The 17,700-nt window shown below is 41.8% G+C and overlaps 2 protein-coding genes across 2 annotated transcripts in view; one reads left to right on the forward strand and one right to left on the reverse strand.

Annotated features, from left to right (window-relative positions):
* Nucleotides 1–17,700, reverse strand: part of LOC306928632 (uncharacterized protein) — a gene marked incomplete at its 3' end in the record, with an annotated part of 59,824 nt that overhangs the window by 3,990 nt on the left and 38,134 nt on the right. Inside the window, exons 31-38 of the mRNA XM_079508893.1 lie at nucleotides 6,559–6,792; nucleotides 6,377–6,470; nucleotides 4,845–5,031; nucleotides 3,909–4,081; nucleotides 3,412–3,527; nucleotides 3,082–3,198; nucleotides 911–1,114; nucleotides 264–396 (exon numbers count right to left, since the gene is read on the reverse strand). Of these exons, the coding sequence (XP_079365019.1) occupies nucleotides 264–396; nucleotides 911–1,114; nucleotides 3,082–3,198; nucleotides 3,412–3,527; nucleotides 3,909–4,081; nucleotides 4,845–5,031; nucleotides 6,377–6,470; nucleotides 6,559–6,792 (1,258 nt within the window). The remainder of the gene's footprint in view (nucleotides 1–263; nucleotides 397–910; nucleotides 1,115–3,081; nucleotides 3,199–3,411; nucleotides 3,528–3,908; nucleotides 4,082–4,844; nucleotides 5,032–6,376; nucleotides 6,471–6,558; nucleotides 6,793–17,700) is intronic.
* Nucleotides 13,895–17,146, forward strand: LOC306927472 (coronin-6-like). The gene is made up of 3 exons (XM_079507229.1): nucleotides 13,895–13,950; nucleotides 14,530–14,757; nucleotides 16,161–17,146. Exons 1-3 carry the CDS (start codon nucleotides 13,933–13,935, stop codon nucleotides 16,281–16,283), a joined length of 369 nt encoding a protein of 122 aa, XP_079363355.1. The 5' UTR covers nucleotides 13,895–13,932; the 3' UTR covers nucleotides 16,284–17,146.

Below are 17,700 nucleotides of genomic sequence, written 5' to 3' on the forward strand. Positions count from 1 at the left end.
ATGGAATGACATGCGTAAATGTGCACAGCGTGAAGAGTGAAGAGACGCGCACATGCACCCATAATTGCTGCTTTTCACTACAGTCAATGGGTATGGGGCTACTTCAGTTCAGATACAATAATTTAATTCTCTTTGTCGCCCAAATACCGGCAGAAGTGGATGTCTCAGTGGTGCATGAGTTGACACAGTTTTGCGTGCGTGTGAAGAGGGTCATTTGCGTGCATCCCACGCTCATTGCGTGAGAGTTGGCAGCTCCGTTTTACCTTCTGGGTTTATAAGACTGAAACTCAAGGAGCGTCCTGTGATGTAGATGATTAGGTTTGTCACTGATTCGTCTACTGAGAAGGTGAAATTAGCGGGCCTTCCTGGGGTTCTGGCAGCTTGCAGAATGGTCACCTACAGAAACAAAAATTATGAATCTGTTCCTAGTACTAAAGCCACATTGGTGGCAGTGAGAGGTAACTGTTTTGATACTTGCAACACTGGCCGTACCAGATGACTGAAGCTCATTGTGGTAAAGTTAATTCGGGGTGATGTGCTGATAGTTTTTAATCCCATACGGGATTTTGAAAAGCTATATTTCTGCTTGATTGATAGAATACTTTAACAGGTTGCAGAAAAAGCCCAGTTAAAGTACAGTTCAATACAAGGTCTGTTAAGTGGATTTGAAACCCCCAAAAGCCTGACATACAGCTTGTTTCCATTGGGGCCATTCATATTCAATTCATCAGAACATAATGACATTGAATGACAAATACAAATATACAGTACTAAAAATATTCATTAAGAACAATAAGTGTTGATTTATCAGTGGTAATTATGCTGATGACTTTAGAATAGTTTGTTAAACACTGTTGGCGATATATTTTATTTTATGTTGAATTCATAATGATGTTGAAGATTACAGTACCAGAGAGGAAGCAGAGGACTCTGTAATGATTCTGGTGGCCTCTAGCAGCTCGCTCTTGGTGACTTCAATAGCGTGTCCCCCAGACGCCTGAGCCAGGTCTCTGTAGACCTGGGCGTCTGTCCGGCTCGTGTGGGCCATCTGTACGCCGCTGTCAGACCGTCTCCGACGACGGCGCCCAAACACGCCGGTTAGCATGAAGTTCACCTGCATGCAATTATTCATGTAGATTAAATCAACTTAATGTGGTAGCTCTCTTAATTAAAAGGGACACTTCACCCTTTTTGCAAAACAATATGTTAATGACATTTAGAAGATTTAGAACACTTTCCTCCTGTTTTTTTGTGATATGTGGTTTTAGATATTTTAGCAGTGTCCATGATGTCATGGACGCTGGGCTCACTTACTGACTACATGCAGATGATCCTAAGAGTTTTGAGAAAGAAATGCTATATGTATACACACTGCTATATGTATACACACTGGCAGTACCGAAACTCTGCAATGACACAGATGCTTTCCAGGTTTTATATAGTAGAAAACATGTATTTAGATTTGGATTTTGACAGAACCAGAAGTCAACTATTTGATGGAGAAGTTTAAAATAATTTTAACAAGCTAGAGCTTGGTTTGCCTGGTGGAGAGGAAGGAACTGTTTGGATTGGAATAACGATAACCACGGGGCAGCAGTGCAAGCGAAATGTTTGTCAGCATCGGCGTACCCACCTGCTCAGCTGTGCTGAGGAACCTCATGTACAAATGTATGTGTAGGTTGTCGGATTCTGTCAACAGCATTATAGAGCACCGAAGTCCTGACGTCACTGCCCTCTACTACCAGTAGAGGGCAGTGAGCGCCAAGGTTCATGTATGTTTTTTATAAGCATTGTACTCTCCATAGGGGGATTTTAGATCGCCACATATAAGAACTGTGTTTGAAAAATAAACCGATCACCCCGGCCTTTTCACTCATATGGATATGAAGCATCGACTGAAGGTGGAAATGTACAAATATACCCAAAGAGTAACAAAATAAGCGTTAGAAACGAGCCAAACAACCCAGAGACTACATTTCCGGGTAGGCTGCTTCTGCCCGCAGCCCGTCGCACAACAGAAACTGAACGTTAATTACGTTTATTTTTATTTTTATTTTATTGATATATAATGTATCGTGGTTAGTACGAGTCGAGTCACCACCAGCTGAGCTTACGTCAACGAGGAATCTCAGGAACGCAATATGTTGACAGCTGGGCGTGACGTATATGCTCAGCGACATTGCATTCATATGTAGTTTCAAGGCTTTTGCGGTCACATTAATTAATTGTCTCTGTTTTTTTATGACACTATGGACCTTGTGTTTTTAATAAAGTTTGATTGATTGATTAGTCCTACCGCAGAAACTCCCCGCTGTCAGGTGATAAGAAGCGGCCTGCTCACTCCTCATGAATTGAAGGATGTATGAGCTCAGTTCGGGGCTCTCCCAGGTTGGCAGAGAGTAGCGCCCAGGATTACAGTCACCGGGGGACGTACATATACCTTCTAACTGTAGCTAATTTATTCTGATATTTACAAATAAGACAATACTTAATGAACCATATTGGAGCTTTGGCTTCTGTTGGGGACGTTAAGAAAAAAAAAGGCACAAATCGAGAAAAAAATACAAACCAAAAATCACACCTGTGTGAAGTGAGGGGCGCTCTTATCGTACATCATCCAATTAATATACTTCCTCATGAATTAATTTGTCAACTTATGTTATCTTTTAACCATGATATAGTCTTTATATTCAACGTTTAAAACAGTTGCACTGTGTTTAGAAAAGTCGATTTGCCCATCCACATATGACGTAAATTCTCCTTTCATGTCAATGGCAAATGTCAATGTGACACATTTGTATAGGAGGGTCTAGTGCCCCTCAAAAAAATATGACAATACTATATTGTCTCTGGGTGGAAACATATGTCCAACAGTTTCTTTTCAGGGTTCAAATAAAAAAAACAGCAAAAGTAGCAGATCAACAAGCTAAAAACACGCCGGAGCTTGTATATCGGATACTTTTGTGTGACGCTGTAGTATGATCAGCAGGGCATTCATTTACGAAAAAAATAAAATAAAACACAAAGTTAAAATATGAAGATAGGAGCAATGATATACTGTTATCTATGGCAGCCACACACCACTGTCTTGGTGCGCTCGATCAATGCGGTCACCGTGCTCTTCAGGTGGCTGTCCTTAGCCGAGGCATCAGTGAAGAGGAAGATCTCAGAGTTTGGAGGGGCCCCGGTTAAAGCCAGCTATACACAGATGAACACAACAGAGAAAAGGAAGTAGTGTTGAATCACAATCTACAAAGTAACTATGTAACTAAAGTTTTCAACAAGTTGTAGTGGAGTAAAAGCACAATGTTTGTAGGCCTACATGAGTACATGTACTTAGTTACTTTCCACCCCTGGTTCGTATGAATAAAAGCTGCAGAACAAACAGGGAAGCAGTCCACACCACTCTACCTGAAGCCCTGAAAGACTCATCTCAGGTAAATCATTGTTCCCTCCTTGTAGTATCAGCTCATTAATGTGAGCTTTGAAGATGTTTAGATCTGTTGTCCTCATCAGTGGACCAAAGTCTAACGTTCAGAGTGGGGGACAAAAAGTAGAATTTTTATTCACGTCTTTTAAACTTTTGAGGCATGGATTATGAGGTATATCATGAGGTCAATAAGAATACTGTTGATGGATTAGAATGTAATACAGTATATAGCACAGAACACTCCCTGGAATTAAAAGTAAACTGTCAGATTCATTTCTCTTCAGATAGACCATCTCATGGTACGTAAGTTAATGGTGATCCATCTAAACAATTCACTGTTTACCCTTTTTGGAACTCAAAGAACTGTTCACCATTGACTCAAGTCATTTAGGAGAAAATGGATACAAATTAAGCATTGCTGTAAAGTTTCTTTTTTATTCTCTTTTTTTAAATTTCTCTTATTTTTGAACTATCCTACCTGGATCTCTAAAGGGAACTAGGATGTACGATGAGGGCTCGTCTGGTGTTCCAACTTTACTGTCAAAGAGAGAGGTCACTGCCTTCACCGCCTCAATGTCATCCCTCATGCTTGGCGTGGCGTCAATCACAAAACAGAGAGCTTTATTAGATCCCTTGGAGATCCCCATCAACCTGACAGAAGAGGCGAGAGAAAGAGAAATGGAAAACACCTTTTTCACTTGAACCCCATGCATGCCTATTCTGGGGGGAACATTTGCCAAAAATAGCAGATCTACAAGCTCAAAGCAGGTAAAAGAGATTTGGTGGTGGTGGTGGAGTAGCATTTTTACTCAAGTCGTTTAAACTTTTGATGCTACGCACTGCATTTGAGCTTGTAGATCGGCTATTTTTGGTGGAGACGGAAAAAGAGGGCGGTATAGTGTAGTTCACCCAAAAGATATTTTCAATTACACACCCCAGCCTTGATTTCATGAGATTTGTGTTCATGTCACATTCCTGAGCCAATAAGTGTGTGACCGGGACAGTGTCATCGTTCAGTAGGAGACTCAGTACTGGAGGCTCCGCCAGTCAGACCAGTCTGAAGTTAGTGTTTCTGTACTGTACAAGCCCTCCTTCCTGGCCTGTGTGTGTGTGTGTGTGTGTGTGTGTGTGTGTGTGTGTGTGTGTGTGTGTGTGTGTGTGTGTGTGTGTGTGTGTGTGTGTGTGTGTGTGTGTGTGTGTGTGTGTGTGTGTGTGTGTGTGTGTGTGTGTGTGTGTGTGTGTGTGTGTGTGTGACTGACTGCTCGGACGGACGGACAGACAGACCGACAGGGACACATATACATAGCTACGCAATGGAGTGACAGTACCACTCAAAAAAGACTTCATGGAGTGTGTAATTTAAGTCATGTTTTTGTGTGAACATTAACATTATGTGCATTGTTAGATGCTTTACTGTAGGAAGTCTGTGTGTCCGGCTGCTGCATCAATGTCCTCCAGCAGCTCTCTGGTAGCAGCTATTGCCAGATGTGCTGCTTCAGAATGGAGATGACCGTGGCTGGAGGTCCGTGTGTCCTTGTTGATCCCGCCTTTTGGCTCAATGCCGCTTGACGGGTCGACAGGGCCTCCGTGGCTGCATTTCCCTGTTCACCGTTAGATTTGAGAACATACTAAGTGATCAAATGGTTTAAAATGCCTTTAACCAAACCCATTTAGACCCGAGGCTTAAAAAAAAAACCTTCTAAAACCTAACCTAAGCTTTCTGAAAACCTTTCTTTGAGGTATTTGTACTTTGGAAATTGTAAAGTAGTACAAAGTACAAATACCTCAAAGAAAGTTTTTCAGAAAGCTTAGGTTACTTTTACTCCACTACATCTCGTATCCAAATATTGTACTTTTACTCCACTACATATTTTAAATCTTACTTTGTAGATTTTGATTATTACAAAACATACTTAACCACTTTTAAATTCGACCATTTGAAAATAGCAGATCTACCAGCTTTTTTTTTAATCTACAAGCGCATTGTGAGCTTGTAAATCGGCCATTTTGAAAAGATTTTTAATTTATACATTTGACAACTTGGAATGGAACATTCTGCATAATGAGTACTTTCTACTTTCAGTACATTTGGACACCAATAATATTTATTCTCGAAAAGAGCATTGAGGTTCACCCTCATTTGCAATGCTGCTGAGATCACATATCACAGATCATTGGGAAGTTAGCTTCCTTTCTGTAAAGAAAACCAATTTTCTGTCTTAGTTTGGCTGTAAGGTCAGTAATATGATATTTAAATGTAAATCTTTCATCGAGCCAAATACCCAGATATGAATGTAAGTACTTTTTCCACCATTGAATATAGAGTACTGAGGTCCTGATCACTGCCACTAGCCCTGGGAGGTGTTGAGTGATGTCAGACTTCGATCGGTGCTCTCTTACCTTTTGGTTTGGTTGAGAAGAACGGCACAATGCCAAAGTATCCTGAAGTCAGTACTTTCTCCTGTGTGATGTCTTCCAAAATATTGTTCCTACAGTCATCTCCATCACAGTTCCGGCAGGTTGCCCTGTTAACATCTGTAGAAAAGTAGTTCCACAAATTATTTTTGCACAAACGGCAAATTATCACCACAATTGCGCAACACACTAACTGGGTATCTGATGTTTTCTGTTTCTCAAGACAGACGGACAACACTGATCCCTGGGTAATGCTTTCTATGAAGCCCATATATACACAATGCATTTTAAACATTATGACACTGTAAACACTCATAAATATTAATACTGCTTTAACCTTAATAACACACCATTATAAAGCATTTCATAAACTTACACGGTCAAGTATCTCATCCTAATTTCCTGACACTTTTTTTTTTCGAAGCGAAAACTGTGCACGCACTCTCCCTGGATACCAGAGCAGAATTCTCTGGCCCGAATTTCGATTTTTGCTAAACACATTTGTATATTAAACCAAACAGATATTGGTACCTGCAATGTTGCCAATGCTGGTGTCAGATCTGATTAGGTTGGAGTTTGGGAGTTTGTTGCCCAGTTCCACCCAGTTGGAGTGACTGTAGAAGTCCTTCACATTAGAGGAAAACAATTTACACCAAGATTAATTGGGAAAAATAAATTGTCAAACAGAACAACGACAACGATATGAGTCATACCTGTAAGGGGTGTAAGATTTCCCCCAGCATCTGCCTGGCCGCTTCAAAGTTCCCTTGCTTGTTGTTGGCTTTGACCGCGGACAAACCATGTGTGATGATTCTCCTTCCCTCAGTGAATCTCTCCGCGTTAAAATGGTAGCTCTCGTTGAAGCAATGGCGGAGGTCCACTCGTACATTTCGCCACTTGATCAATTTAATGGCTTGGCGGACCTCTGTGAGGACCTCTGTGAGGACCTCTGTGAGGAACAGGCCACAATGACAGCTTCAGCTGTCAAAGGCTGTTGTCGCTGCAGTGGAAAAAAACCATCCAAATACCGGTATAAACACTACCAGAAGAAGTCAAATGGACAGTGGTAACTCAAGTACACGTTTTTCTTTTTTTACTTTACTGGAGTATTTCCAATTATCTGTATTTTTACTTCTACTCCACCACATCTCAGAGACAAATATAGTACTTTTACTCTAGTTGTTAGATTACCACTTCAGCCCTATATACATTTCTGCCATTTGAAAAAAACAAAACAAATATATATATATATATATATATATATACACACACACACACACACGAAAACTTGTGAAATGGGACATTCTGCATAATGACTATAGTTTCTACTTTTGGTACTTTAAGTACATTTTGATGCCAGTACTTTAGTAGTTTTACTCAAGCACATTTTTTACTTCACTCAAGAGTATTTCTATATTGCAGTATTGTTACTTTTACTTAGTAAAACATTTGACACACACACACACACACACACACACACACAATGTCAATGGATCCTTACTGGTGACGTGAAGTGTCTACCTGCCTCTAGGGCAAGGTTTCGGCACACCTGTAGAGTGGCATTTAAGATAGCCATCTCCGTGATGGTAGGGTGATTCAGGGTCAGGGAGTCACCTGGTAGGTTCTCACGATTCTGAAACCCCAGAGATCCTCCGGTCTGCAGAAGAAGGAGAACCAATACTGCCAGTCCTGGAGAGTTCCTCATTGCAATGCTTGTTGTGGGATAGATATGGGGAAAAAATGATTTGTTTTCATTCATACCAGCTACATGGTCATTGTGTGCATATTGGTGACATGTCTGAAATATGCATGCATATGTGTGTGTGTGTGCGTGTGTGTGTGTGTGCACACCCGTGTGTATGCTACGACCATTCGGTCTTCTCTTTATTTTTTGAATATGCAAGAGACACAAGACAAACAAGGCATACAATAAAACAAAAACATCAACAGAAGAAACAGAATAATAATAAAAAAACAAACAAACAAACGAGGTCATGGAATGTACAGCAACAAGCAACAACAATACAGACTTTTGGATTCATTGACAACCGGAAAGACACAGCCCATATTCACTCCATATCCGCTAAATACTCTATCCATTTCTCCCATCTTCTTTCACCCTTGCAGTCTTAAAGAATAGGTAATCTGTTCTAGGAGATGTAGTTGTTTCACAATGTTGATAAATAGGTCAGCAGTAGGACAATTCTTTTGTAACCAATTTCTTGTAATAGCTTTTTTGCTTGCTACAAGTAAAATCTTAAGTAAGTAGGAGTCATCCTGATTTAGCCCGGTCTTCATATGTTTTAATGTGTATAGGTATAGTACTGTTACTGTATAACCCTTTGTTCTTGTGTGAGGTTCTCCTGTAGAGTGTGAGGTGTGGAAGGTGTGTGTGAGCTGAGTGAATGAGTTGATTGAGAATTAGGTGACGCCCGGTACTCTTATATCCTTCCTGGTAGGCTGCAAGCCTGCAACCATTACCAATCATCAGACGATTGGTTGCAGGCTTGCAGCCTACCAGGAAGGGTATAGCTGTTGCCAGACCTACCAGACAGGCGTGGCCGTTTTCTTCTGTCTGCCGACGTCTTTTCCGGGTTTTTAGACAGCTGGTGGATGGAAATTAAGCTCCACCCACACGGCTGACTGCCGCCGGGGCAAGCGTTTCCGGGAATCTGGCCGTCGCGGCATTCAGCCGCGTGGGTGGAGCTTCTTTTCCATCCACCAGCTGTCTAAAAACCGAAAGAGACGCCGGCAGACAGCTTCCTTTGGCCGCGCCTGTCTGCTCAGGTCTGGAAACGCTGTATAAGAGGCTGGTGGTGACCAGAGCCATCTAATAGAAGAGTTGCGATATTGAGGGGGCAGAAAACAGCCCGGTCACGTGGTTCATGTACTCACGCGAGCCCATAGACTCCAATGCATTCCGTAAACTTCCGGTTGTCCCCATTCAATACTTCCGGTTGTCCCCATTCAATAGAAGTCTATGTAGAAGAGCCGCCATTGGACTGGCCCCATGAAGTGAACGGAGTTTGCGTAACTCTGTCTTACTCTATGGCTCTGGTGGTGACCAGCTCCAGCGTTCTCCTCACTCCCTCTCCCAGCCAGATTGCCAGCAAACACACGTATGTTTAGTCATTGTATTATGTGAAGAGGTCCACAGCCAGGGTTTGGTAGGGGTGGGCACCATTCTTTTGGGATTCCTTTTTGCTCATGTTTTCTTGATTAGGAGTTAACAATTGTATTTTTCTTATTACTTTGGCTAACTAAGTTAGGGTTATATAGAGGGTATGCGCGTGACATCAAACCAGGAAGTTATGCAGGAACGCCTACTGAGTGGCAAAAAACTACTTTCTGGCCTTGACAGCCCATCCACACAGAAAAGTCATATTTGATTGCATTAAACAACATTAAACAATGTTAAACTCACTTTGGCTGTTGCTTTGCCACTCGATTTACCACTCGATGTGCCATTCACTTTAAGCATGCGCATACTCTCTATTGTTGTATAACATGTAAAACATTGTATGGCTGAGTCGGCTGACTTTCTGGTTGCTGGTAATTCTTTGGGAGTTAAGGAGAGAGGAGCTCCAAACTTTCATGTTGTGCAGGCCTCCGTTCTCCGATTAGGAGTTGGGTTAACAATTGTATTTTGGTTACATTACTTTGGGTAGGTATAAGTTAGGGTTATATTGTTTAGTTATTTGAGTTATTATTTCATAACAACTAACCTACCCTGAAGAAATTAATAATAATACAAAAAGAGAGAGGAGCTCCAAACTTTCATGGTGTGTGCAGCCCCTAGGCTGGGGCCGTAACGGTGTACGTTTATATGGTATATATATACTGTACACAGGAGGCAGGAGCTGTACACCCAGCCCTGCCTCAAGAAATCTCGATTCCCTAAAGACCAGGGGTCACCAAATGTGTCCGTGGCAAAGACTTGGTCTTGTCCGTAGCAAGTTTTAGATTTTCTGTTTTACACACCATTATAATGTTATTATTTTGATCATAAGACCCACTTACTGAGCAAGTCTCCAGTATTATGACACTATGGCACAATAGGAGTCCACTAGTACTAGTGGTTCTCAAATGTTTTATTTGCAAAGACCCCCTGTAACTCTGAGAGTGTTCAAATGGAACCAAATTAATGGACCCGTAAGGGTCCGTTTGGTTCCATTTGAACACAGACCACAGAGTTACAGACCTGTCTATCTGGTCTATCTAGTTATGTGTTTCTGGTAATATTATTGCCCACTAATTTTGTATGTCTGTGGCAAAAAAAAGATGTTGACAAAAATGTCCACCACATGCCAACATGGCGATGACCCCTGCTAAAGACCACCCCCACCCCCATAACAACCTGTTCACTCTGTTGCCATCAGGGAGGAGGTTACGGGATCCTCACATCAGCTGGCACAAGCAGGCTGAGGATCAGCTTCTTCCCCCAGGCTATAGGAGGACTGCTACCCTTATGCTGCCCGCATATAGGGCAGCAGAGTGGGTGACAATGTTATCACACGTAAAGATGAAATTACCTACCTAGGTTCCATCCTGGAGGCTAATCTTTCCGGTGATAAAATGGCCACCAACGTAATCAAAAAAGTCAACCATAGAACAAGATTCCTCTACAGGATCTCCTCACTGGTCAACAAAAACACCTTGAAGACCTTAACAGGAGCCCTTGTACAGGGTTTCTTTGACTATGCATGCACCTCCTGGTACCACAGCACCTCAAAGGCCCTTAAAACCAGGCTCCAGACTTCCCAAAACAAACTGGTCAGGCTCCTACTTGATCTAGCCCCCCGAACCCACCTCACCCCTGCCCACTTCGACAGGCTGGAATGGCTTAGGGTCGACGACAGAGTACAGCATCTTGCAATGGGTCTGGTCCACAAGATTCGATACACCACCAAGATACCCATGTACCTGTCTAGATACTTCCTTAATGTTAACGAAGTCCACACCCACAACACCAGAGGGAGTGCAACGAACCATGTACAACCCAGATTCGGCACAAACAAGGGACTAAATTCTTTTCGCTCCTATGCCACCAAAATGTGGAACGCCCTACCAACTGTCATTAAGACATGCGAATCCCTTGACTCCTTCAAAACCGCTCTCAAAGGGCACCTACGGATGGCTGCAATTCGAAACTGGCCCCCGTAAAATCTGAATCCCCCCCCCCCGCCCCCCCCTTTTTTCCCCTCACTGTATATATTTCTTTTCCCTTTTTACCTCCTTTATGATGAATTCCTGTTCTGTCTATAGAAGTGTCTATTTGTACGTCTCTAAATGTTTTGATGATTTGAACATGGTGGACCCTATTGGAAACAAGTGTAATGCTTAATTGGGTCGTCCACTCACAGTTAACAGCCTTTGTATTGAGTTTGTGCTTGAAATGTACTGTAATTCTGCAAACTGTTAATAAATTCTTCAATCAATCAATCAATCAGCAACAAAGGATTTCTGTTCCGTTTCTGTGCTTGGATTTCTGCCTGTCTTGGGCTGGGCCAGTGTCCTTATAGAACCCAGCCAGCCCGTGTGGTATACTATACACTACACATGCATACTCAGTGGTGGAAAAAGTACTCACAGCCACATGACCACTTTTTCTAAAAAGGTCATATTTTCATGGCCCTTTGTCATAGATGCTTACTCATCATTTCAATTGATAGAAGACATCCTGAAATATGGGTAGATCATTAGATTTTACTGCCATCTCATTTTGCCTTGCTTCCAGGACAACTTAAGCAAAAAGTGATTCATCTTACCCCGTTCTCCCCTATAGGGCTGAAGTGGTTACTGTATGTTTTGTAATAATAATCCAAATGTACAAAATAGCTAGTAACTAAAGCTGTCAAATAAATGTAGTGGCGTAAAAGTACAATATTTGGATTCGAGATGTAATGAAGTAGAAGTAAAAATATTGGATATTGGAAATAGTCAAGTAAAGTACAAATACCTCAAAATGTTACTTAAGTATACAGTACTTAAGTAAATGTTACTTTCCACCACTGTACTGATATGCAGGGGTTGGGAAGTGAGTTTGGCTTCAGGCCTTTCAGGGACATTAGCTGGTGAGCCTGAACACAATCAATGGCTAATTTAGGACCCGGAATCTTATTTATATACAATAATAAGGCCTACTGTTATAAAAGTGAACGTGTGTGGTATAACAATAGATAGAAAGCCATGTGGAATAACACGTTGTCGTTACAAGTCCAGGCCTCATCCTTGAATGTGGCACTTGGATCAAAAAGTGTCAAAAAGAACATTTTAGAGTCATGCTCCTTTTGGAATTGATTGATTGAAAATGTTAGATAACAGAATGGGTACAGTTCAAGGAAGGTACAATTAAGTCAATACAAAAACTGCTAGGAGGATAAAACCAGAAAAAGCACTAAGACTTGTTTACATCAGGGTCCTCCATTTTCAATTCATTCAAAACAGGAACAGGAATAAGAGCTCTTTCATGGTTCAAGGTATCTTAGAAGTTTACATCAGGGTCCTCCATTTTCAATTCATTCAAAACAGGAACAGGAATAAGAGCTCTTTCATGGTTCAAGGTCTCTTAGAAGTTAGAACGGAGAGAAACAATCTATCATTATTTTAAGGCATGTAAAACACAGTTTTTAATCCAAAAATATCACACACACACACACACACACACACACACACACACACACACACACACACACACACACACACACACACACACACACACATATTCAAAAATATGTACAGTACCTTTCAATTAATCCTCAGTCCTCAGCACATGTCATGTCACTGGACTGCATTGAGCCCTGATGCTTTATACAACAGGAGGGGGCGGGGCCAGCACTCTGTTGCATACACTGACACCACGGCGCATAAACAGCGCCTCAACAAAGAAAAATGTAGTAATTCTGAAGACTCCCTGGAGTCCTGGACCCCCTGTTGAAGACCCATGGTTTACAGTGATTTTAAACCCCTGTTGAAGACCCATGGTTTACAGTGATTTTAAACCCCTGTTGAAGACCCATGGTTTACAGTGATTTTAAACCCCTGTTGAAGACCCATGGTTTACAGTGATTTGTACGTTGATTTTATGTGATATGGACTACTGTCTGAAATAAAGATTATATATATATATATATAGCTGCGGGGTTTAAACCCTCACCAGGCGCACCTCTTCTACTACAGTGAACGGTAGAGTGACTGATGTTAGTCTTCCTCAAACGTTACTCTTTTACCTGCTTTTTACTAACACTGACATTACAAAGATGCCCAGAACATCGAGATGAACCTGTTTAGTTTATGGCTGCTCCAACAGTAGTGGCAACATTCCAAAAAAAAAAAAAACGTAATGTCAAAATATCCACCTCGGGGTCTGAGAAAGGTCCTGAAAGATACATAACGTCAGTCTTACCCAATACCCATTCTTTCTGTTTTATGAACACAAGGCTGACGTACTTTATACCTTCACTGCTTCGTCTCAACCATTACTCAATGGCTCTGGTCTCAGACCCTGCGGTGGATATTTTGACATTACGTTTTTTTTTTTTTTTTTTTTATGTTGCCACTACTGTTGGAGCAGCCATAAACTAAACAGGTTCATCTCGATGTTCTGGGCATCTTTGTAATGTTAGTGTTAGTAAAACACTAACATTACAATCTTTTGTATTAATATGTTGGATTCATGTTCACATGTAGCCTATTTTTAAGTGGTTAATGATTAAAAAAAGAAAAGAAAAATGTAGTAATTCTGAAGACTCCCTGGAGTCCTGGACCCCCTGTTGAAGACCCATGGTTTACAGTGATTTTAAACCCCTGTTGAAGACCCATGGTTTACAGTGATTTTAAACCCCTGTTGAAGACCCATGGTTTACAGTGATTTTAAACCCCTGTTGAAGACCCATGGTTTACAGTGATTTCAATTGAATTATTGCTTTGAGACAGACTGTAAGATGAGAGTCTGGGGAAGAGATGTACGATTGTGCGTGGTGTTTTCTTGTACTGGTGTTGTGTATGAGTTTGCATTTACTATGTTAATCCTCTCCTCCCCTCCCAGGTTATTCAAGCTCCTTGATAAGAAGTGTGAACCGATCACAATGACAGTTCCCAGAAAGGTGGACTGCAGAGGCCAGCCACTATGTGTATCCCTACAAAAGTGGACCAATCCCAGTGAACTGCACAGCTCATGGGATTTATGGGAACACTACTATTTTGGTGACCATACATTTTTTTTTTTTTTGCATTCCTACTGTCTCTTGTTTATATTTTAAGTCTTGGATTAAGTCTTCCAATTAAATAGCTTAATGCCAGTTATCGCCAGTTATATGTGGCCACACCATAGACAAGTTGTCTAAGACAACCTGGCAAACCTTTACAAATTTCATTATGCTTTAAGGAGCATGTGATGTGTCAAACTAGGGGGTTTTCATGATTCTGAATCCATTCCAAGCATTAGTTTAATAGTTTTGCACAAAAAAACACTCCTTGGGCTAAAAACGGCCATAGCCGTCATCACAAATGTGATCACATTTGGGCACATTTGAGCAAGTGGCTATGGCCGAATTTAGGCCAACGTCACCCGACATATGTACAGTAAACAAATAACAGTGCCTAGCGAAACGATGACGCACAGAATAAAAGTGCCTCTTCATTTCCCTCTCCGCCCCCCTCTCTCTCTTCCTCTCTCACCCCAGTCGGACCTGTTCCAGGACGACCTGTACCCCGACACGGCAGGGCCAGAGCCAGCCATGGAGCTAGAGGAGTGGCTGGAAGGCCGGGACGATGACCCCATCCTGGTGTCCATGAGGCAGGGTTACGTGCCGCCAAAGAGTCAGACACTCAAAGTGTCCAAGAAGAATGTTCTGGACTCCAGACCCTCAACCCGTCGCAGCATGTCCACCTGCGATGCCAACAGTCTGCCGGTAAGTTGTATAGCATTCAGTTGTTATTCTTATTCATACTCCACTTTTAGGTGATAAGCAACTCACCTTTTAAGGTGATAACCTTATCACCTAAATGGTGTTAACGAGTCGAGTCCATCACACTCGCAGTGATGTCCGCATTGACTGCGCCTCCCTTTGGCTCCGTGCCTGAAAAACCAAGGGGACCGCCCACCCATCTTCTAGACCAATCAGTGAACGGGGTGATAGCCCAGAGTGAAAGGGGAGATGTCAGTCAGTAAAAACATAGAGATGTGTCAGGGTGAGCAGTGAGTTGCTACTCCGCAGTGAATGACATAATGTTGTAGTTTTCTAACTTTAGAAAGCTATACACCGCGGTGAGTCGCTTAGCACCTTAAACTGGAGTATGAATGGGCCTTTACTGTACATGGTCCATAAATAATGCCTAGCCTGCTCTCTATAATAGGGCATAGCAGTGCCGGCAATTTTGTGGTGCCACCCATTCATTTTTCCCATAGAGATTTTCAAAAATATGAAATATGGTGACATTTAATTATATGATATACTATGGATGGATGGATATACTAATACCACCATTTAAAATGTACCCTTTTTTGCGGTTTTCAAATATTTTTTAAGAGCACTGACCTGTTTCTCATTACAAAACTTCCAACAAACTCCCTTAAACACACGCACGTTCTGTAAACCAGAACCTGTTACAAAGACCGAAGTACTGTTCCAAGGCATTATGGTCTATGCAAAGAAATACAGAATAATATGCCTAATACAGAATATAACTCTAACCTTTTTGTTCTGTCAAGTGTCAAGTGTACTCTGAGTAGCGCTCAATGAGCTAATCATGCCAGACCACATGTGTGGTCATCATTCAATAATATATTTAGCTGATGTTTTATCGTGCCTTGGTTACTTATATGCACGATGCACAAATATGCATCTTGCTATCATGGTTGAACACTTTTCTGTTTATCTCTCCTCTTTTTGTACTGTTTACTTTGTCCTAAACCTAAAGCTTTGCTTCAAGCTGCTCCCTGGTTTGATTTATCCCTGACCTGTCCTTTCCACTTTTGTTCTTTTATCCTGCCTTTGTTCCTTCCCTTCCTATTTCCTCTCTCGGGCTCCTTTCTCTTGTCTTACACTATTTCTAAACTCTCTACCTAAAACCTCTCAACTCTCCTTTCTGGTTCTCCCTTACTCCTTCACATCTGCTTTCTCCTTGTCTGTTCTCCCTCCTCTCCTCTTTGATCGTCTCCTTTTCTTTCCTCTTCTCTCGCCTCCCCTATCCCCTCCTTGTCACCTCCTCCCCTATCCTCTCCCCTCCTCTGCTCCTCCAATCCTCTCCTCCCATCCTCCTCTCATGCTCTCCTTCCATCCTTTCCTTTCCTCTCCTATCCTCTCCTCTCCAGCCTCAGCTGATTGAGAGGTTGCTGGAGGAGATACAGAATCTGAAGGCCACAGTTTTGTCTCAGGAGAAGAGAATCTGTGACCTGGAGAATAAGCTCTCCCAGTACACCAATGGCACTGACTGACATGCCCACACACACACACACACACACACACACACACACACACACACACACACACACACACACACACACACACACAAACACACACACACACACACACACACACACACACACACACACACACTGAATGACGGTATATTCATATTTTTTGCCAGGAACCATAGCAACCACCTACAATAACATTCAATAAGCCCGCTACTGCCTTGTAATCTCTAGCCATCCGGTCCCTGTGCAACTCTATGGCGTTATGGCTTTTGAGTGATAACTTATAAGTGATCAATAATAATAATATTAAGTGGTAAAGTCTTCTGAAATGGGCAAGGAGGATGGTGTGAGAGGAAGATGGATGGTAATTCTAGCAAGTTGGTTCCTAATAATATAACCTCTCTGAGCCGGCCCGGACCGGCCTAGCGGTCCAGGCTCCTAGGCTGACAGCGTATCTCGGGTTCGACTCCTGATTCCGACGACCATTGCTGCGTGTCACTCCCCATCTCTCTCTCCCCCATTTCCTGTGACCATACTGTACACTATCCAATAAAGTCCTAAATAATATCTTTAAAAAAAAACTCTTGAGCCATAACACCATAAATATACGTGCACCTCAACCAAACGCATACATGCACACGCCGCACATGCAAATCCAGACTCACCTTCATACACCCCCCCCCCCCCCCCCCCCCCCCCGTATCCGAATATCACTGACCATAAAATGCATTTCTCAGAGTCTCTGACGAACGTTTCAAAATGTAAATAGTGACAAAGCAAAAAAGAAAAAAAGATGTGAAAACCAAAAAAAAGTGAAAAGTTTTGTGTGTTCTGTAAAGGGATATAGATGAGACGTGAGGACATCAGTAAAACAGTAAATAAAAAAACAACCTTTTTTTTAAAAAACATTTGTCTCGTTCTTCATCTTGGTTTGATCATTGATATCTTCAGGGGTCATCCATGTCCGTACATGGACAAATGTGTCTGTGACTTGTTCTTGTGCGTGGCAAATTTTAGATTTTCTGTTTCATACGCCGTTAAAATGTTCTCATTTTGATCTTAAGACCCAATAACTGCATGTCAAGTCTCCAGGTTTTCTTGAGAATATGAATGACACTGTCACATTATGAGTCCAACTAGTACTATGTTTTATTTGCAAGGGCCCACCATAACTCTTGAGTGTACAAATGGAACACTCAATTCAATTTCAATTCAAAGGGCTTTATTGGCATGAGAAAACATACATTTACATTGCCAAAGCAGAAAGCACAATACAACAATACAGCAATACAATCAAAACAAAAAATATGTACATTTGAACGTCAGAATCTTCAATAGATCAATTTCTATATTGTACATAGATCACTGGATGCAGGTATAGTGCAGGAATATACACAATGATTAGTCTTTAGGGTGGTTGTGTTCCGTTTGATAT

The sequence above is a fragment of the Electrona antarctica genome, assembly GCF_951216825.1.
Source record: "Electrona antarctica genome assembly, chromosome: 8".
Classification (NCBI taxonomy): Eukaryota; Metazoa; Chordata; class Actinopteri; order Myctophiformes; family Myctophidae; genus Electrona; species Electrona antarctica.

What these genes read in the sequence shown, in the direction of transcription:
- LOC306927472 (XM_079507229.1), top strand. An exon ending in GCGATGCCAACAGTCTGCCG is followed by an intron (nt 14,758 to 16,160) that starts GTAAGTTGTATA and finishes TCTCCTCTCCAG; the next exon opens with CCTCAGCTGATTGAGAGGTT.